The 22310-nt window shown below is 28.7% G+C and overlaps 6 protein-coding genes across 6 annotated transcripts; 3 read left to right on the top strand and 3 right to left on the bottom strand.

Annotated features, from left to right (window-relative positions):
- Positions 1-2769: 2769 nt before the first annotated feature.
- Phum_PHUM087150 (uncharacterized protein) lies at positions 2770-5890 on the top strand (the record flags this gene model as incomplete). The annotated part of the gene is made up of 9 exons (XM_002423776.1): positions 2770-2801; positions 2984-3334; positions 3412-3609; positions 3692-3793; positions 3896-4116; positions 4179-4444; positions 4527-4977; positions 5073-5336; positions 5418-5890. The coding sequence occupies 9 exons, from the start codon at positions 2770-2772 to the stop codon at positions 5888-5890; spliced, it is 2358 nt and encodes a 785-aa protein (XP_002423821.1).
- A 1177-nt stretch (positions 5891-7067) lies between these two features.
- Positions 7068-10984, top strand: Phum_PHUM087140 (uncharacterized protein; the record flags this gene model as incomplete). The annotated part of the gene is made up of 14 exons (XM_002423775.1): positions 7068-7279; positions 7357-7468; positions 7550-7733; positions 7822-7982; positions 8072-8285; positions 8318-8528; positions 8604-8743; positions 8817-8914; positions 9009-9406; positions 9490-9637; positions 10033-10082; positions 10213-10359; positions 10459-10721; positions 10893-10984. The coding sequence occupies 14 exons, from the start codon at positions 7068-7070 to the stop codon at positions 10982-10984; spliced, it is 2430 nt and encodes an 809-aa protein (XP_002423820.1).
- A 500-nt stretch (positions 10985-11484) lies between these two features.
- Positions 11485-12101, bottom strand: Phum_PHUM087130 (RING-box protein 1A, putative; the record flags this gene model as incomplete). Its single annotated transcript, XM_002423774.1, has 4 exons — positions 11485-11583; positions 11671-11792; positions 11888-11915; positions 12009-12101. 4 exons carry the CDS (start codon positions 12099-12101, stop codon positions 11485-11487), a joined length of 342 nt encoding a protein of 113 aa, XP_002423819.1.
- A 259-nt stretch (positions 12102-12360) lies between these two features.
- Phum_PHUM087120 (Tumor suppressor candidate, putative) lies at positions 12361-13797 on the top strand (the record flags this gene model as incomplete). Its single annotated transcript, XM_002423773.1, has 5 exons — positions 12361-12483; positions 12568-12858; positions 12935-13222; positions 13298-13448; positions 13616-13797. The coding sequence occupies 5 exons, from the start codon at positions 12361-12363 to the stop codon at positions 13795-13797; spliced, it is 1035 nt and encodes a 344-aa protein (XP_002423818.1).
- A 371-nt stretch (positions 13798-14168) lies between these two features.
- Phum_PHUM087110 (dfg10 protein, putative) lies at positions 14169-15236 on the bottom strand (the record flags this gene model as incomplete). Its single annotated transcript, XM_002423772.1, has 3 exons — positions 14169-14551; positions 14634-14822; positions 14897-15236. The coding sequence occupies 3 exons, from the start codon at positions 15234-15236 to the stop codon at positions 14169-14171; spliced, it is 912 nt and encodes a 303-aa protein (XP_002423817.1).
- An 839-nt stretch (positions 15237-16075) lies between these two features.
- Positions 16076-22042, bottom strand: Phum_PHUM087100 (uncharacterized protein; the record flags this gene model as incomplete). Its single annotated transcript, XM_002423771.1, has 13 exons — positions 16076-16974; positions 17029-17169; positions 17257-17531; positions 17626-17826; positions 17907-18004; positions 18105-18292; positions 18396-18539; positions 18622-18769; positions 18888-19103; positions 19523-19764; positions 19849-19956; positions 20045-20201; positions 20270-22042. 13 exons carry the CDS (start codon positions 22040-22042, stop codon positions 16076-16078), a joined length of 4590 nt encoding a protein of 1529 aa, XP_002423816.1.
- Between the last annotated feature and the right edge of the window lie 268 nt (positions 22043-22310).

Below are 22310 nucleotides of genomic sequence, written 5' to 3'. Positions count from 1 at the left end.
AAATTTTTACACGAGAAAACCGTTAAAATAAAATAAAAATTGTTTTTTTTTTTAAACAAATGATAATTAATTAATTAATATTTTAATTACAAACACGTCAAAAAATAATTATTAAAATTATGATAAATTAATAAATAAATAAATAAATAAAATTTTGCAAAATTAACGATTTCGTTTTTGAAAAAAAAAAAAAAACGGGAAAATCGTTAAATAAACGATCGTTTATTATTATAAAATCAATATTTAACGAATCAAATCTTTATGTCGTCTGCTTTTTTTTGTTTGTTTTTATTTCTTACATAAGTTAACAATGTGAATAAAAGAAAAAATTTAACGTTAAATAATAATCGGGAAAGGAAAGTGGGAAAGGAAGGAAGGAAATTGCAAAAGGAAAAATTTTCCGTTGCATTTTTATAAAAAAAAAAAAAAAAATGGCGGAGAGTACGAGGGGTGAAGGAGAGTAGACAACGATGACGACACGTATGTAAAAATCGGGAAATTGAAAATTGCAATTTAAAAAAAAAAAAAAAAAATGTCGAAAGAGGGAGGGGAAAAAAAAAACATTATTGATATTGTAATGAAATTATTAAAGTGTTTTACAACCGGATGTTCATTTCCGTTATTTAAGGACTTTATAAAAATAAAAAAAATGTTTAGGGGTCTAAGTGCCGTTGCTCCTGCTGCTCCTGTTGCTCCTGTTGATGTTGCTTTAACCTCTTCACACAATTTTTAACCTTGTCAAACCTTATTTGAACCTTTTTTCGTCCATACCTTTGACTTTTCCCTTTTAAAAACTCAACAATTCTTTACATTTCTTCAACTTTCTTTTCCTCCTTCTCCGTCTTCTGCTTTTTCTTCTGCTTTTTTTTTATCTTTAATAAAAGAAAATTATTAGATTTATTTTTTCTTTAAAACGTTTTTTTTTGTAAAAACCATAAAATTCTACCAACGGAAATAATAAATAAATAAAATTTTTTTTTATTATTAAAAATCTTTTATTATTATTATTATTGGGAACACAAAAGAAAATATATAAAACCGAAAAAAAATTAAATTATAAATTGGTAAATGCAAAATAAAATATTCTTAGTAGCAGCAGAAGATGATGATGATGATGAAAATTTTTAGTTCAGAAAAGGCTAATAAACTAAATTATGGAGACCATATAATAAAAGCTCTTAAAAGTAATGAACAAGAAAATTTGTTTGTTGTTTTCAAAAAAAAAAAAAAACAGTCAGGGTAGCCAACTTAATCAAAAACATTTCAATAAAATTATAAAGAGAAAAAGAGAGAGAGAAAGAGAGAGATGGAAAATATTATCGGAATATCGTCGTCATTGATTGACAAAAACCTTTCATAAATAAAAAAAAAAAACGGACACGGAAAGTAAAAGAAAAGGAAAGGAAATTAAGAGAGAGAGAGAGAGGGAGGGTGGGTAATAAATAAAAGGGATGAAAAGGGAAACGAAAAATGGGAAGGAAAAAAATTATTCCCGTTTACGAACGGGAACGACGACAGGAGCACTAAAAAAAAAAATTATTTAAGAAACGATTTAACGACATTTTATTACACGTTTACGGGAAACCCTCTAAAATGCGTAAAAAAAACAATTAATAATAATAATAATAATAATAATAATAATAATAATAATAATAATAATAATATTTTTTCTAACGGAAATGGGAAAAGGTTAATTTTCTCCGACCCCAAATGCAACGTTAATCTGCTAAAAAAAAAAATAAAAATTGCTGTCGGCATTTAAAAAAAAAAAATTCAAGGATTTCTTTTTTGTTATTATTATTATTTTTAACGTTTTTTTTCCTTCCCCCCGCACTTTCACCTCCTCTTCCTCCTCATCGTAATAATAATAATTTATAATTACGTAATTTTTATTAGTTATTATTATCATTATGATTTTATTTAAGAAAAAAAAATCGATGTGACGAAATCAATTTTTTAAACAAGCATGGCGGTTACCAATCGACCAATCAGAAAATTTAAAAAAAATACCTTTTTTCTGATTGGTCGACGACTTAATTGTTTGAAAATTTTTAAATTAACAAACGATCGAACGACGCCGCGTTTGTAAATAAATAAAAAATGTTTTTTATTATTGTTATTATTATTATTAAACATTCGTTGGGGAACGAAATTAATTTATTAATAAATAAATAAATATTTAAATAATGAGATGAGATAAAAAAAATGGATGATCATCTTAAATGCGACGAAGGAAATCGTGAACGAAAAAAATTAATTAATTAACAGGTAAGAAAAAAGAAAACAATTATTACGTCACGCGTTTGTTTGTCGATTGTCGTTTGTTTTTTTTTTTAATGTCACAAACACGTATTTATGCACTCGAAAAATAATAATGATAATGATATTGATCATATAATATTAATTTGTTAGATAAATGTTTAAAAAAAAAAAAAATGGTGGCTTTTAACGACTTTGAAACAAAACAACAACAACAAATGGATACAAACAAACAATCGTGAATTTATTATTATCGTATTATATTTGAATAAAAATGTTTGTCGTATTAATTTTTTTTTTTTGATTATCGTTTTGAAAAGTCGTACGACACGACGACATTTTTTTTTTCCTCCTTTTTTTCTCTCAATATTCTTTTGTCTTTGAGAGACGAAACCGTTAAAAAAAATTATTGAGATTATTAAATGATAAAAAGTTGTCGTTGTTGTTGTTGTCGCTGTGGTTGTTGTTGTCGTTGTTGTAACACATGAAATCGAAAAAAAATACGTAAAAATGAAACCTTTAGAAGAGGAAACTACAAAAAGGTAAAAAAAAAAAAATGTCTTATGACGTTTAAGGAAAAAAAAAAGTATTTATCGATTCGTTTTAGAAATACAAACGGGGATGACGAAGACGATGGTGACGATGATGATGATGATGATGATGATGAAGATGATGAAGATGAAAATTCGTTAATAATAAAAAATTTATTAACCGGAAAAGGAAGAACACATTTAGAATATCGATACGAAGAATCTCGTAGAGCATCATTGATTCTTTCTGATGATGATATGAAAAATCCATCAACGTCACGTGATTTTTCAAACGATGTTTCCCGCCGTTTTAAAACAACGTGTAATACAGATGAAGATATCGAAACGAAAATTAAAGAAAATGATAATAAAAAACAGCAGCAACAGCAGCAACCGTTTGAAAAAATGTTTAAAGTAATACGAAGACCGTCATTAGTTGGGATGGAAATGTTTGGTAATTTTAATAAAAATTCTTCCATTTCTTCTGCTACATCTTCTGCTTGTTCTCCTCTCGTAAAAGGAAATCAAACAAACAACAATCAAGGGTGAGTAGAAAAAAATTTTTTTTTAATAATAAAATAACCCTAAGTAAATGTTGTTGTTGTTGTTATGCGAAAAACAGACGAAAAGTTTCAAACGTAAAAATTTCAAACGGATGTAATACATCAAAACCGGAAACGAGTTTTTTATTACACGTTGAACAATCGAAACAAGTAACGACGACGGATTCGCAAAAAAGATTTATTATAAGACGACCATCAGGTGCGATAACTTTTAATCCGGATCAAATAAATATCCATCAAAAAAAATACATAATAGGGTGAGAGACATGAAAAACGTAAATATTTTCACTAATTAGTTATTATTTATTTATTTAATAATAATAATAATAATAATATTAGACTGTTACAGAGAAGTAATAATTCATTACCGGAACTTTGGAAAACCGGAAATCAATTATTAAAAAATAAAAAAAATAAAAAAAAACCATGCACGGATGGAAAGTAAGTGAAAGAAAATTTTAACGTTTTATCCCTTTCCTCCCCCTCCCCTGCTGCCCCCACCACCACCCCCACTTAATTCTAGTATTTTTTGTCTGTTTTAAGCGATGCTTACATGTCGGCCATGTCAGCACTTTATGCGAATTTACTTTGCGTACTCGGTATTGCTTTCCCGGTGACGGAAGTACTTTCACCGCAAGTATCCACACATTTTTATCAAGCTTATTATTTATATCTTTATATTGGTAGCATTGTTTACATGACTTTTATGTACTGCACACTGTTAAAAGATAGAACCGTGCATAAAATTCTAGAAACGTCTACGAGTAAGTTAAACGATGGTATTGTTAAATTATTTGACAAATTTTTTAAATTTCGAATCTTGCAGACGTGGCAGAAGACGAAAATGAGAAAAAAAACGAAAAGGGAACAACACGTACCACTTTTACACCAGCACGTTATGGAAGTTTTTACCTACGTTTGGGTGCTGTCGCTTTCGGTATCGGTAGCATGGTGTATTCCGGTTTAGAATTTGGTGAATATTTCGAATTGAAACAAGATGGAAGTTGTCATAACATAATACAAGCCGTCACACCAGTTTCGAGAATGATATTAACTTTGATTCAAATGCAATTTATATTTCTCAGCAGCAAAGTAAATATTTTTAATAATGATGATACACAATTCCCTGACGAAATAATCGAATGATTTCTGTTTGGGGTGGGGGGCGGAGTAGAAAATGGAAATGTCTAAATATCGTGGAATAACAAAATTCGGTTTGATGCATATGGTAGCAACAAATTTATGCGAATGGTTAAATGTTATAGTGGAAGAAACAAAACATGAAATAATACATTTGGGTCATTTGGAAGATAATTATTACCAAGGTAAAAACAAAAAAAGTCTCCATTATTTATTTATTTATTTATTTATTTATATTTGTTTAAAAAAAAAAAAAGGTGATAAACAATTTTTAACGACGAGAGATTCCGCGGATATTCATGATATTTACGAATGTCGAAGAGCTAATATAATGGGATCCCTCGTACAAGACACGAGTCCTTTTTTATTTCCATGCACCATTGAATACAGTTTGATTTGTGCTGTTATATTATACGAATTGTGGAAAGACGTTAAAAAAGTACCAGGAGATGATAAAAATATGGAGAACGAGGAAAACGCTCATCGTATTCAAAGACAAACGTCATCAGGTTCGACGCCATTTTGTTTTTCTTTCATTTACCCCGTGACGTAATTTTTATCATATATTTTGTTTTTCAAGATGGCGAAATTGAAAAATCAAATCATTTTCTATCCGTCGATTGTTCTTCTGCTCACAAAGGTTTATTTTCTGGTATTCTCGTGCTCGTCATGACAATAATAAGTTTGATTATGTTTTTCGTCATGACGAAAGATCCGATTTATCATAATTTGGCGGGTTACGAAGTCAACGTGTGCGAACTCATTGTTTATTGCGTGACGACAATTTCCGTTATTGTCGGTGGATGGCAAATGAGATATTTTAAATATAAATTAAATAATAGAAGTGAGACGAATTTATTTTTTAATTTTACCGGAAGTATACACACTCTATGAATTTTATAAAAAAAAAAATTTTGGGTTTCAGTTCACGAAGGTATCGGACTCGATAATATTTTACTTATGTGGGCTCAAACGGGAACTTACATATATTGCATGTTTTCTATAATCGCCTGTTACTTTATGATCGATCATAACGCGCCAGGAGGTTTGATAACGGAATCGTGCGCTCTCATACAAACAACGTGTCAAACTGCGTTCATATTGGATGCAACGTTCAGGAGAACGAATTCGTTGGAAGAACATAAAAAAAAACGAGGACGTCAAATCGTTACTTTTTTACTTGTTGCCAACATGACGTTATGGTTATTGAACACGTTTCAAAAAAATAAAGCCGAATTTCATCCGACTCATTTAGAATTTTACGGTGTTTGGGCATGGACAATAATCACACACGTTTCAATGCCTTTGGCTATTTTTTATAGATTTCATTCGACTATTTGCCTTTTTGAAATATGGAAAAACGTTTATAAATTTAAACAAAATAATAATTACGTTTGATGCCATCCATATTTGTTTTTCAAAAACCTAACTCGTAAAAAAAGAATTACGTCATCATTCGGTACGAGAAAAAAATAATATAATAATAATTATTAATGAAAAAAAAATTAAAAATTTTTTTTTTCCACCCTTCTCTTAATTTATCTTTCTCTCTCTCCACTCTCTATCTCTCTCTTTTTTTTACAAAAGGTTATTTTATATCTGAGTTTATGTAAAAAATTGAATTTGTGGCTAACGAAACATCTCAGTTTGTTATTAAGTAAGTAAATGACATTAACCCCATGTTGTCAATTTAGATATAATTTTAAAAAAGGGGGTTTATTTTAATATATGTTTTATAGAAAAACATTCTTTTTTTTTTTTTTATAAAACAAAACAAATTTTTTCTTATTAATATGTGATTGGTTGAAATTGATTGAAAAATCGCCGCCATTTTAACGAAACACCTTATTCCGGAAAAAATAAAACGCAAACCATTATTAATATTTTCATAGGAACGATTTTTTAATTTTTATCATCCTTTCTTTCCCGCCCCCTTTCCTCCCCCTTCCCTCCTCCTTTTCTCCCTTTCCTAAAGTTTAAAATTTTAGTAGTAATAATAATAATAATTGAATGTAATTTACCATCGTCCATAAATAAAAAATATCATAAGAAATCTCAAATTCTTCATTTACTCAAAAACGTTTTGTTTTCCCCTCCCCTTCCCACCCTTCTTAATACGAATGTTTAAAAATTTGTCGCCATTTTAAAAATTTACTCGACAAACGATTTGTTAAAATATTTTTTTTTTAAATCAATAATAATAATAAATAAATAAATAAAAAATGCAAATTTTCATTTGTTTTTTTTCTTTTTTATTTTATTGCCCTTGAATTTTTTTTTGTAAAACTCGTTAAAATCATTATTATTATTATTATTATTATTATTAATCATTTCATTAATAACAAATGTTAATGTTTAAAACAAAGACTTTTTTTTTTTTTAAATATTTATACAATCAATTTATTTTTTTTTTTTTGCATGATAATTAACGGCTACATGCCGCCATATTTAATACCGGGGAAAAATTATTATTATTTTGAGATTTTCATTACATTTGTGATTTATCATCGATCAAAAAAAGTTCGATTTATCGATCGATCGATTTTGTTTTATAATAAAAAATAATGTTGGGATAATGAGAATCGATAATGAAAAAAGTGAAGATTTAAGAGTACAAATACCGACATTATCGAACGTTTTTAACGGTCGACTCCGAGTATCCAATATGGACGACGATTTATTATCAAGTTCAATGCCGAGAGAAGAAATGAATAATCGTAAAATGAGCAATACGGAAACGGAAAGTCTAGAACATATTCAAACGATATTAATCAGACATCATTCAGAGTAAGTTATCGCTTTCTTTCGTTATCACTCTCTTCTTTTTAAAAACGCCATTTTTGTTTTTCATTTACTTTTTCCAGCGAATATTTAACGACCATATTATCAGCCATTTATGGAAAATTATTAGTTGTTATGGGTGTTGCTTTTCCAGTTATACATGCATTGACATCAGATAATGCCGCGAGATATAACGTAATTTAACCGTTTTTTTTTTTTTTTTTGAAATATTTTTCCTAAATAAAAAACATTTAATTGAAATTTGAATTTTTCCAGGGATTTTACTTTTATTTAAATTTAGGTAGCATTATATTTCTTTTATATACTTATGCATTGATGATGAAAGAGGAAGCACTCACGACAGGATCCGAAATAAACGGTTACATACAGGGAAGAGGTCACACATTTGTCAAAAGTCAAGTTAGATATGGTAGTAATTATTTAAGAATGGGTGTTGCTGGTAAAAAAAACATTTTTTGCTATAGTTTAAAACAATAAAACCTTAAAAATCTTAAAAATATTAAAAAAAGAAACACTCTTTCTTTCAGGTTTTGGAATAGGTAGCATGATATTTTCAGGTCTTGAATTTGGTAAATTTTTCGAAACTAAAAATTCATACGAATGTAAAAATATATTAATTGCAATTTCACCACTTTCTAGAATAATATTCGTTTTGATGCAAATGTTATTTGTATTTTCAAACAATAAGGTAGGTAGGTAGGTAGGTAGGATAACAAAAAGTCTTTCCAGTTATTTTTTTAAATAAAATCTATTTAAAATAATTTATATATGTTTTAGTTGATGGGTAATCGTTTGTACAAAGTCATTGCTAGATTTGGTTTGATGCACATGATAGCAACAAATCTATGCGAATGGTTGTATGTCCTAGTGGAAGAAACAAAACAAGATATAATGCATTTACAAAGTTTAAGAAGTGATAGATCAACTGATTTGGGTAAGTTAAATCTTATCTCCTCCCCTCTCTCCACCCTCAAAACAAAGATTTGCAATAGTTTGACTAATTGATACCTTTTTTTTTTACAGAAAACTGGAACTATACTGAAAGTTTTGGAAAAAATGATAGTTTAACATCACAACCGTTATCATGTTGGGACACTATTATAATGGGATCATTACTTAAAAATTCAAGCCCTTATTTATTTCCATGTACCGTTGAATATAGCCTTCTATGTGCTGTCATTTTGGCAGTTATGTGGAATAATATATGCAAAACAGATTATTATGGCCTTATTAAGTACTATTATTATTAATATAATTAAGTTTAAATGTACTTAATGAGATTGATTGATTGATTGATTGATTTTTATAGAACTGATAGAAGAAAAGGAAGATTGGGAATATTAAATGAAAGAGGTATAATGCTTTTAAAAGATAAACAAAGTGGAGTTAATATTATTTATAGTAGATCAGTACATAAATTTTCTGTGGATTGTGCCAGTTCACATAAAGGTAAAAAAAAAAAAAAAAATTATTTAAATGTGGTTTTTTATAAATAATTATTTAAATTTTTGTGTAAATGTAGGTTTATTTTCTGGTATATTGATTTTGGTACTGACAATAATATCACTAATAATGTTTTTCGAATTGGCCGAAATGAATATCGAATTGGCGGTTTTACAAGTAAGTGTCATTAAAATAAATTATTTTAACATAATTAATTGATTGATTAATTTAATGATAATTACGATGTGATAAAATTCGTGGATTTTTGTAGGTTAATATTTGGGAAACTGCTTTATTTGGGATAGCAATCACTGCTACCGTGGCTTGTGCTGTGATTTTGAGAAATATCGGTTTCCGCACGAGGCATAGAAGATTTGAATTAGAACACATTTTGTTACTCGTGACACAATGTGGAGTTTTCTTGTATTTTCTATTTCAAATTTTGGGTGGGTATTACACGCTGCAACACGGTACCAAAGGAGATCATTGGAAAATATTGAGATTGGTGACGCCGATTGCATCATTGGTACAAAGTTCGTGTCAGACAATTTTAGTTCTCGATGCTTGGAGAAGGCGGTGCAGTACGCCATCACAAATAAAAAAAAAACCCGGAAGAGAACTTGTGACTTTTTTAATCATCGTTAATTTAGCGCTATGGGCCATTAATAGGTAAAATAATATTTTTAAAAACCTGCGATTATATTTTTCGATGAAACTTACAAGTTTTTCTTAAACGTAAATGTTCGAGATAGGTTGAAAAATAATTCAGCAGAATTTCATCCGATGCAAATGGAATTTTATGGTATTTGGGCATGGACGGTTATAACGCACGTATCAATGCCACTCGTCGTCTGCTACAGATTTCAATCGACTGTTTGCTTATACGAAATATGGCAGCACGTATATAAATCGACACCATCTCAAAAACCTGAGCCTCCATCAAATAAATTAGATGCTACACAAACTTTAATTTAATTAAAAAATTTACTTCTTTTTTATTGTTAAAAAAAACGTTGATTTCCGTTATTAATTACAAAATCATAATTTGAATATTAATAAAAGTTATTTTTGATTAAAAAATTGAAAAACCCGTAGGGTTTTCAATACATGATATTTTTTGCAATTATAAACAATAATTTTTATAAACAAAAACTTTAATTTTGAAAATTCTTCGATTACTTTACTATTAATTTTTAAAATATTAACTTCATTTGAACCATATTTTCAATATTCCCGCCAACGTTTATCCGTGAAAGATGATTTTTCGGGGCCCTATTTTTTAAATCATTAATAAGTTTCTCCATTCTGGTTATTTAGTAACCGAAAATTTTTACTTTACTTTTAAGTATTTTTTGTGTGAAAAAGTTTATTTTAAAACAATCTATTTACTAAATGTTTTATAAACATTAATTTTAATTAAAATTATAAAATAATATGTTAGCCAGAGCTGTTATAGGTCTAACTTCTTTGGTTAGAAAATCATCATCTTCAGCACCTGTTACAAATAATTCTATTAATCCTTTTGTAACTAATAGAAATCCTAAAAATTTAGAAAAATTAAGACTTCAAAAAAAACCATGCGGATATTCAGTAGATAATGAGGACGTGGAGTATTTTCACAGGTACTAATTATTAAACATTTTGTTTTTATTATTATTATTCATTAATATAAAAACTTTCCTTTGTTGAATATTTTTTGTAAAACTTTTATTGTATTTTAGAATTGAAATAGAAGAAGGAAAACATTTTGTAACTGCCAGATTAGTTCATTACACTGAAGAAATTTTACTCGAAGCATCAACACGTGAGTGGGCTCTTAGAAAACATTTATATTCTGATACTGATACACAAGCATACATACTATTAGCCAAAGTATTTGCAGAAAGATGTTTAGAAACAGGAATAATGAATTTTAAATGTTTTTCTGTACCTGAACATGAAAAAACCAAGGTAAATATTAATCGTTTTAAATATATATCGTCAGGTATTAGTTTTTGACCATTATTTTCGTGTTGAGGAAGAAATGCTTAAAAACAAAGTCTGTAATATATTATTCATGTCAAATATTATTTAATTTATATTCTTAGTAAGCAATATTTAACATTTTTTTTATGTTTTTAGAAAAATATGTTTTTCAATATTTTAAAAGAGGAAGGTTTAACTCTGGAAGAAATGCCTTATTATGATATTCATGATATTTGGAAATTTAAGAGGGAAAAGAAACCTTGGACTGTTTTAGAAGATTAAAATTTATCTATTTAAGTTAATTACAAAATCAGATGTTTTTTTATTTTATAGTTCACTAATATAAAAAATTTACATTTAAATACATATAAAAAATATACCAAAAAATGAATTGTAAAAATAGTAATTGTATTAAAAATGTTATTACTTTGCGGTTTTAAATAGTTTAACCATTTGAAAATTAATTGTAATTCATTTTTGATAAAAATTAATTGAAAAAATTTAAGAACATATTTTTCAAATGTCTGGATGAAAAATAATTGATTATTTCAATTTAATTAACGAAAAAGTAGTAAATTTGGTAAAAGTATTAAACAGAATTGGAAGGTATACAATTTTTATTAACAAATTTAATTTAATTTAACAGAATGTTATGAATTTGGTAAATCAACTTAAAATTTAATTTACAAAAGGTAAAAAAAAAAAAAAAGGAAAATAATAATAATCAGATATAAATCACTGAAACTGAAGTAATGAGCATTATTGAATAAAGCATTGATCTATTAGTGGCCATATTTCTGAAATTCCCATTCTCTATTATCCAAAGGACAAACTTGTCTAGTTTTTAGCCATCTTGAAATGCAATGAAAATGAAAAGCATGCTAAAATAAAAAACATTTTTTTTTTAATTATAACGTTCATTTAAAAACTGCAGTCAGTAGTAATTTGTAAAAAATCTTTTTATTTACATTACATAACCCCCAAGCAACGGTACATTCTTCAGATGTTGCTGAAGCTTGATTTGCTTGACATTCTATACATAAATCCATAATATGATTCCGACAAATTGCGCAATTGTCCACTACAATATCTGAAAAAAAAAAAAAAAAAAAAAATTAAGTAAAACGGTATTATTTAGAAAGATAAAATTAAAATTCACATCGACATTAAAAACTGTCTACTCACCCCAAGCCCAAAGTGCTACAGCATTCCACTAAAACAAAAAATATAAAGAAATAAATAAACAAAAATGAATTTAAAATAAAACTTTGAAGTCTAAAAAATATTTTTAAAATGTCTGTGTTACCTTTTTTACTTCAAATCTTTTTTTTTCCAATTTATTTGTGCTAACACTGGGCATTTCTTCTTCATCGTCGACATCCATTGGTAATGTAGCCATTTTCTGAAAAGTTAGTTCAAAAACAAAAAAGAGCGTTCAGTAATGTTTTGACGTTGCCAAATTTCTTTTTTTTTTAATCAAATGGAGAATACTACATTTGAAATTATATAATTTCATTTGTAAAATCTATTCATAGATAATGAACGTTTTCAAATAATTTATTTCTTATAAATATTCACTTAAACATTGCTTTCACGACTTTCTTTAAAAATATATATATTATTGTGTTAAAAGATTTTTTTCAATTTCAATGTTAATAATGAAAGATACACGTCAACACTATTTTAAATTCAATAAATTATTTCTTAGCGAATTAATTTTTGTATTATTATGTTTTTTGTCGATAATTTGTGCCGGTAATGGTCAAATTCGAAGGAAAGAGGTAATACAAATTAAACAATTGTAATTTTTTTTTTAATTACCACTTTTCTAACCTCACCGCGTAAATGATTTAAATTGATTTTAGGGTATGACATTAAACGAAAGATATCAAGATTTGATAGCAGCAACTCAGAAAAAATCGATAATTCGAATAACTGGATCTACTTTTAAAGAATATGTTAGAACTTCACCAAGAAATTATTCAATGATAATTATGTTTAATGCCATGGCGCCTCAACGTCAATGTATTATATGTAGAATTGCTAATGAAGAATATCAAATTGTTGCTAATTCTTTTAGATATTCTCAAGCATATTCTCACAAATTATTTTTCGGTTTAGTCGATTTCGATGAAGGAACCGATGTTTTTAATATTGTTTGTATAGTTTATGAAATCTCCCACTTATTTTACATTATTTAAGTTATTAATTTTTTTTTTATTATGTTATTAGATGAAGTTAAATACTGCTCCTGCATTTATTCATTTCCCACCTAAAGGAAAGCCTAAACCTGCAGATACAATGGATATACAAAGAGTTGGATTTGGAGCAGAAGCAATTGCTAAATGGATAGCAGATAGAACAGATGTACAAATAAGAATATTCAGACCTACAAATTATGCTGGAGCTGTTGTCTTTTCATTAGTCGTTTCTATAATATGTGGAATTCTATATGTGAAACGAAACACAATTGACTTCTCGAAATTCTACAATAAAAACCTATGGGGTACATCTGCTTTGGTAAGTTTTCTGAAAATATTTTTTTTATGTAACATGTCTAACTATTTTTATTATAATTTTAAATATTTTTAAAAGTTATTTACACTGGCAATGGTATCTGGACAAATGTGGAATCATATAAGATCACCACCATTTGTTCACAAAACGCAAAGTGGAGGAATTGCATATATACATGGTTCATCGCAAGGGCAATTTATTTTTGAAACTTACATCATAATCGTATTTGGTATCCTTTTCAAAATTTTTAATTTTAATAATATTTATCATGGTACTAAAACATTTTGGTAGTTGAGAATTCAAATTAATAACCCCCACAATTATGAAAATATTTATTATTATTTTAAATTTTTATACCATTTATTATTATTTTTTTCCTTAATTTAATTAATTCAGAGGGTTTAATGGTACTCGGTATGATTTTAATGACAGAAGCAGCACAAAGAAAAGGAGATGTGACCAAAAGGCAAGCTCTTGCTATAACAGGTTTATTCTTATTTTCAATTTTTTACAGTTTTGTACTAATAGTGTTCAGATCAAAAGCTCACGGTTATCCTTACAGTTTTTTATTTAAATAGGAAAATGTAATAAAAATAAATTTATTTAAAAACATTTTTTCAAGTTTTTTTTATTAACCTTTTTTTTTTTTGTTTTTTAAGTAACAAATAAAGTAATTCATAACAATTAAATAAATATTTCATAAAATTATTATAACGCTTATATTTTATTATTATTATTAATAATAATAATAAAAAAATTAACAATAAATGCTGTTTACGATTTTAAATAAATATAAACTTTGGTATTTTTTCGAGGAGATGAATAAAAAAATTGCAAGCTCATTATTTTTTCGATAATAAGATTTTTGTAAATATTTAATAATAATTAACAAATAATTTTATATAAAAAAATATTTTATATGAGCAAATAAAATTAAACATAAAAACATTTAAAGTACAAATGGTAGAAATGCTTTTCTGGTTTTCGGATAATTTTTAAATGTTTTTTGATACCACCAATGATTTAACAATGATGTTTCAACTTGATTACTCAAAACCCAAAAGAAAACATATTTAAATGTTTGATTTTTATATAAGATGAGATATATGGATAAATACATTAAAACTTCACATGTTAAATGCGGAGATGAAATATATTCGAATAATCCACCTCTTGGAATTTTGTGTTCTGTTGTAACAACATTCCCAGTAAAATTTCTTCTGAGATAAGATAATATCCTAGCCGATTTATACTGATTGATCCAACCAAAGCAAAACAATACAATTCCAAATCCTTGTATTGGGTTCAAAGATGTTTGTGTAATTAAGCTACCTGAAAAATTACATTATTGCAATGTTAATTTTTTGTGACGATAAGTTTAATTTTTTGTAAATGAATTAAAAAATGTATTGACCTTCTTTAAATCCAGATGCTTCTCCTAAAATAATTGTAACTGTGGCCCAATAATGAATATAACCAATCAAATATTGTGAAAGATTAATATTACCCTTGGAAAAAACACTTAAAAACCATGTTTCATAAAATCTACGAAATGACTGTAGTGTCAAAAGTGTGAGTGCAATTATGATTGCATTCATGTCACCTAAAATAAAAAACTCAATTGTTAATTCGCGATTTTAGTTAAATTTTTTAAAAAAATCGAATAATATTGCTTACAATCTGTGCTGCGTGTAGATCCACACAAAAAATCTAAATAAGAAAGTAACCATTTTGGCGGTGTAGCGTCATATAGATAAACGTCAATTGCAAAATATAATGCACATACGCAGTATACGCTAGCAAAAACGTAGAAATGTTTAAACCAGCTTTTGGGTACTTCAATTACTTTTAATTTTGACGGTTTTCCTCTGTATGCGAATTTCCCGTAACGAAACGTTTGCGAAACAAAAACTGGTATATAATTTTCAAAATAGTTAATCATACTACCCAATATGAGAATAGTAAAAGTCATAAATAACATTATAAGTTGGAGATAATTCACGTCAGGTAGTTCCATTTTGTTAATTTATTTGCAACACAGCAACAAATCAAAACTGCAACTGATTGCTTTACTGGTACTTTCTCTTAGTGCATGTAAATCGGTCAACTTTCTCTTGCTAAAGTGACCAAAGAATTTCTTTTATTATAAAAAAAATAATAAAATAAAATAAAGGGAATTACATATTTCGTAATGTATAAAAAGAAAAAATCCCATTTACTGTATAAACGGTCGAAAAATATCAATCATCATTCATTTTTGTTAATAATTTACAAAAGTTATAATAAAATATTAATTACAATTTGATGTAAGCGCCGCCATTTTTTTTAGGGCCCTTTTTTTTTAAACGGGAAGCCAACATTAAACTCCATTACTATTCCATCATTTCACCGCGAAACACCGTTTCGAATAAATTTTTTTTTCTTCACTCATTTTCTTAAAAACGATTTGAAAAAGTATTTTAAATTAATTTTATAATAGTGGTTTTGAAAGTTTAAGTAAATTTAGTGTATTAAACAAAGCATAAATTATCTTTGGCCCCGTTCCCTGGTGACACAGCATTCGTAATATGGTAAGTTCGTTATTTTAAGGAAAAATTTAATATTAAAAATGAATATATAATGAATTTATAGAAGTTAACATAATTAATATAAATAAGTTCTTTAAAACCATGATTTTAATAAACTCTTTCTATAAACAGAACTTTGATTTTGTTTTTTTTTTTTCAATATTATAAATATAGATGCAATTATATACATACATGAATTTATATATATATTTTTAAGACTCTTAATCTGTACATGCTTAGGAAAATTTTCATATTTCATTTTAATCACATTTAATTTTATTATATTTCATTATCCTTCACCTCCCTTAGGTGAACTAGATATAATTTCTCTTCTTTTCCAAATAGATTGTGTTTTTGGAGTAGTTTGAGTTGTCAATGATTTTTCACTCATATCAGGTATTTGCTTGGTTGGATGTCTTGAATCCGTGTATCGCCTTTTTGAATATTTTTTCTCAGCATCAATTTTTGTTGTTGTAATTTTCGTTTCAGACTTGCCTTTAGTTTTTTTCACATCCGGTTTGATTTTTAACATTCTTTCAATGTCAGCAGTTTTTGATCTCATAACTGCTCCTCCAATATTTGTTATGCTAGTGGTAACTTTTCTATTCAAATCTCCTGAATCACTTTCAATCTCAACCTTTTTACTTAATTGACTAGAACTTGCACTTTTTGTTAAAGTTTCAGTGACAGGTAAGCTACTTGTTCCACCTACTAATGAATGCACTCTTTGGTATAAGTCTTTGGTAACAGATTTATTAGAGGTTTCATATTTTTTATCATTTTCCTCTTTATTTTTTTGTACTTCTAACGTTTTAGATACTACATCTTTTAATTTTATCTTTTCAGTTTTCTTTTGATTTTTCAACATGGACGTACGAACGAAATCATCATCTAAATCGTCTTTTTCCGATAAATTTGTTTGCATGCTGTCGGTTAAAGCTTTTGCTGGTATACATATTCGACCTATGGTAGATATAGATATATCATCCGATTGATCATCGATAGTCGACGTTTGACTTTGTGGTGATAACGGTGGAGATGAACCCCAAGAAGGAGGAGAACTAAAACATTCTCTGTCGTTACTAGAAGAACACAGAGATGAAGTTGCTGTATGCCTAGGAGGTGAGCTAAACGTTCCAGAAGATCCCACAGCTGAATCATAACCTAAACATGACAAAACTTCATTACCTTTTAATTCCAATTTTTTTTTTTTAAGAAAAAGAACTTTTATAAATTTATTACCACTTGCTCCTTGACTAAATGGAAACGAACTTGTGACTGCTTGAACACTAACTGGTATAAGTGTCGTATCACTTTCGTTTGTAGATTTATACCTAGATGAACTACTACTATAACTTACTGATGATTTATTACGCATCGTACCTGAACAACGTAAAAAAAAAAAAAAAATTTTTGTTAAAATATTCATGAAGTTTTTTGTTTTTTTTTTTTTTTTTTTGTATTACTTACTAAATGACAATTGATGCTTTGAACCTTCAGTTAAATTATTATTATCTTCAATGAAGGGTATATCGCTGTCATCTAAATTAAGAGCAAATGAACTTGTGGGAATTGTCAAACTCGCTTTTAATATTCCACTACTTTCTAAAATGGCCGAAGAATTATGTTCATCATCAGAAGATTTCATTTCTGATGATTGATAATCCGTCGTCCATAATTTTGAATTCGATTCTCTTCTGTTTCGTCTTATCAAACCCGTTTTACTTCTGTCTCTTTCTCGAGTTCTAACAAAAAAAAAAAGGTTTCCACGTTTAAACATAAACTTTTTCTTAAAATGATAATGATATTAATAATAATAATAATAATAATAATAATAACCTAAAACCGGTATCCATGTCGAATAATTCAAATGCACTTTTCTCATGTAAAAACTGTTCCCTGGAATAAATTTTTTTCTCTTTATCAACTGTTGGATCCGTTGTTGTTTCGTTGAATGTTTTTGGACTTTGTGGAAGTGAAGAACTATCACTACCCGTACCGATTTCTTCCAGTGCTTCCGAATCCTGATCATCCAAAGTTCTAAATTAATTAAACATATTTGTTATTATTGAAATTTTTGATAAAATTTATTTTAAAAAAAAATGTAAAACTCCACTTACTCATCAGCTGTTTCTTTTTTGCTTAATAGTTGATCCAATGCTTCTGAATTATTATCCATCATGTGAAGATAAATTTCATCCATCATTTCCGGTGAAACCTTAAGAAACAATAAAATCATCACCGGAAGAAAAAAAAAAAAGGAAACGAGTTTGTTTTTTCTTCGGTAAGTTTCTTTTTTTTTTTTTTTTTTTATTTACCTGAAATAAGCTTTTGTTATGATCGATCATACTTCTGATGACATTAATAACGTCTATTCTTTCTTCGCAGCTTTCAGCGGATAAGGATTCTTTGGTCACAGCACCTGCCGTACGACGATGTAAAATATTTGGTGCGAATAAAGTTGCCAAATTATTACTGTCCATTTTATTACCAGGTACGATTTCTCCTAAAAACGTATTTTTTCAAAAAAAAAACAAAAGGTTTAGTTTTAAGTTTTCACGATAAAAAATTAATAATAATAATAATAATAATAATAATAATAATACTACCTAAATGATTTTTACGATCGTCGGAATTTGTCGCAATCAATGATAAAAAATTTAAAAGAGACCATAAAGTGTCCCTGTTTGAAACAGGAAGTAATTGAATTAAATGCTGTAAAGCTTCAAATTGTAATTTCCTATTTCTCAATTCTGTTGTAATTAAAATAAAATAAAATAATTAATTATGATGGAAGGAAAAGAATGAAAAAAAAAAAAAAAATTAAATATTTACTTTGAGTAAGAACGAAAGCCTGATATAAATCCTTGCAAAGCAATGGATCCGGGAGATCTCGGAAATATTCTTTTAACAATGTTGCCACATCATGAGGACAATATTCGTCCAAACAAATTTCTTTCCCTGAATCAAAACTTTCTCTAAGCTAAAAAACAGAAAAAGAAAGAAACGGTCGTAAAAAAAAATTCTATTGTTGTTATTTTTAAACCATCCATAAAAATTATTATTATTATTATTATTATTATTAAAAATAACTGACTAACTTGTCTAACTCTTTTCTTCGAACTTGATACTCTAAATATTCCTAACGTGTGTAAACCGTGATTTTCGATATGCCTGAGACAAGAAGACACGATATTAGGTACTATTGGTTCATTTTCGGCAGTGTTTAATGATATATTAGCCGTTGATCCGATTGATATGGCATCGAGTAAACCAGGTACGCTACTACTACCTAAACTATCCGTCGATCCTGCACTCTGACAATAAAAAAAATTTAAATTAAATTCGTGATGGATGAATGAAAAAAAGAAAAAAAAAGAGAGAAAGAGAAAGAGTAAGAGAGAAAAATGTGAAAATTTCATACTTTGAATATTGTATATATGTAATGTTATTTAATAAATCTATTTTTAATACAAAAAAGTGCTTTAACATGATTTCAATACTTGCGTCCAATGCTAAAAATACACAAGAAAAAGATGAAGATGATGAAGATGAAAAAAAAGAAAGAAAGAAAGCTTTTAAGAGGTCATCCAAAATATGTTTTCTTAATCGTCGTTTCAACTCAGGGGTGTGAAAAATTGTTTTTAATTTTTTTAATTTTTTTTTTTTTTTTTTACAGTTTAACACCCTGTCGTGTGGTTGGTACCATGTGTCGTCGTAGTAGTATAAAACTTACCTCATCTTGTGGTCGTGGTTCAATCAACGAACTGAAACTCGTTCTACTTCCGTGGTAAGTTTTTTTTTTCAACTCCGTATCGGAGTCATATGGGAATGTTAAATTTTTATTTTTGAATGACATCATTACGTTGGAACAACTCGAATTTCTCGTAAGTCTTTCATTTTCAATGCATTGACTTAAAGGTACGCCAAATACCATACCCCCAGTCGTCGTACCGGTATTCGTCGGATTCGTCGGTTCTATAATAATAATAATAATAATTGTTATTAGCATTACGATATAATGGGAAAGAGGTGTAATGGTATAATAATAATAATAATAACCTTTGTCCTTTCCACGATTCGTATCGAAAAAACTCGTCGTTATTGCTTTTCTCTTGAGCAAATGTGGTCTTCTTTTTGTTTTTGTTTCGATCGCTGGTGTCGCCACCTCTGGTTAAAAAATTTTAATAAGTAAGAATGAAATTTTTTTTGTTATTTGTTGTTATTGTTGTTAATGTTTGAGACGTATATTATTTACCCGAGGGAATTTGAATATTGCAACCGATGTTCAAAGCTTGCAATTTAGCCAATGCAACTTTTTGAAGTATCCGCCTTTCTATTTCGGATAATTGAAAAATATTTGTTTCCGTTAATGTAACTTGTTTTCCAACGAGATTCGACCAAACGCAATTACCCTGTAATTTAATAATATATTTATTATGAAGAAAACAACACGCAAAAAAAAAAGAAAATTTTTACTGACCAGTGGTGTCCAAGAACATGGCTGAGTCGTTGATAACCTACTCTGACTTTTACTTCTTCCTCTCCATATTTTTTTCGAAACTAAATTTCTTCCGACGCTCGTTGAACTTTTTGATTTCTGCATAGCTGTTGGTAAAACCGTATTTTTATCAGTCGTGTGTTGAAGGCCGTGAAATAAATTAGATAGAAATAATTGACCGGAAGAAAGTAAACCGGTTTTCGGGTGAGGTCCTGCCGAGGATGTTAACGAATCACCGCCATGTTTAATTTTATATTCTTTCGTTTCGCACACGGTAATAACTTCTTTGCAATCATCGTAGGCCATCCAACTGTCGTCCATTTTGAAATCTTTGAGTGCTTTTATCCAGGATTCACCGGATTGACAACCTTTATCGAGTCCATCGTCGTTTCCGATACCATCCGCACTCTCTTTCGGTTTTATATTTCTTAAATTTTCATCGTAGTTGATTGTTTTAAATCTATCTTTTTTATCCGAATCCACGGATTTTTTCCTTGCCATTTTAAGGTATCTTTTTATCGTGTCACCAACCGAAGGACTCACGTCATCGTGATCCAAACTACTTCGGCGAGTTTTTGGAGTTTTATTCGGTTGTTGTTCTTTAACGTTCGACTTAACGGATTCCTCTTCGATTTTTTTCAATTTTTCTTCAATCGCTTTCATCATGTCCGGATGTATTTTCAAAGTTTGAATACTTTTCGTGATTTTCAATATTACCTCTTCGTCTTCTGCCACGGTCGGCGTGATTGTTTCCGACGGCGATGATAAACTCATATCATCCATACCTTTACTTATATCTTGAACGTTGACGTGAAAATTTTTTTTATCAATCGTCAGCAGATCTCTGTTTGTATCTTTGGTCGCGAATCCTCCGGATCCTCTTTCCGGACGGTAAACGTTACCCGATCTGAAACCTCTCGTTTTTCTCAAATCGAAATATAATTTTTCCAACATTTTCCTATCCGTCAGTAAATTACTTATGACAGCTTCTCTGTTGGTCGATTTTCTATAATGACGTTTGAGAGTGTTGAGGAGTTCTCTTTGAGAAGGTTCGGGTATGATTTCGCCGTAGGTTTTGTGATTCAATTGTTTTTGCATGCTTTGAACTTCTTCCAGGTACTTTTGCAACTTGTCGAATAATTCTTCGTGATTTAATTTTTTTTTTAACGTCGATTCGTCGTTGACTCGTAGGAAATTTTCCAATTCCGTGATCAATTCATCCTCGGCCTCTTGTTTGTGTTCGGACAGTTTCATCAAATCGAACCTTCCGGTTCCCGCGGGAGTCATGAGCATTTTTCCCGTCGATGGATTTTTACCAAATCTTTTTATATCTTCGGCTTCATCCGCACTGCTCGCTTTTTCTCTCACGCTACCACCTTTGATCCGGGGTCTGGTTCTCCGACCGTGAGTTCTCAATCCCAACGCTCCCGGATAACTGCTTTTTCTCCACAGTAAAAATTTAGGTTCTCTTTGACAAACCTCTTGGAAATAAGCTTCGATTTTGGGTATGTCTTCTTGCCGGTTGTGAACGCCGTCCGGAATAAGTTTTCTTCCCGCATCCGTCATGTACCTCCACGTTTTTCTCGTCAGTAGCCATCTTTCTCTTTTTGTTTTTTTTTCTTTCAAAACGAGAGGAGATGTTTCGACTTTGGGTTTACCCATGTTTGAAACAATATCGAAATTTGTCGTTTTCAAAGCAGATCGATTGACGGTTATTTTATTGTTATTCGATTGACGAAAACGAGTTGTTTCCATTTTACGGCCGCCTATGGGGCCCCTCTTTTTGTTTCAACGAGGTATGAAAAACGCGATATAATAAATCCAATGTTTTTTTTTTTTTTTTTTTTTTTTTCCTTTCCAAACAAATTTTTTTATTACCCCCCCCCCCCCCCCCATTTTTTTTTTCCCCCAAACGAAAAATTTTTTTTCCACCATTTCCTTTACCATTTTTTTTTATTAAAAAAAAAAAAAAAAAAAAAAAAAAATTTATTTTTTTTTATTTTTTTTAAAAAACCCAACCCAA

The sequence above is a fragment of the Pediculus humanus genome, genomic scaffold (assembly GCF_000006295.1).
Source record: "Pediculus humanus corporis 1103172107436 genomic scaffold, whole genome shotgun sequence".
Classification (NCBI taxonomy): Eukaryota; Metazoa; Arthropoda; class Insecta; order Psocodea; family Pediculidae; genus Pediculus; species Pediculus humanus.
The sequence above is the reverse complement of the archived record's forward strand: the minus strand, read 5'-3'. Positions and strand labels throughout refer to the sequence as shown.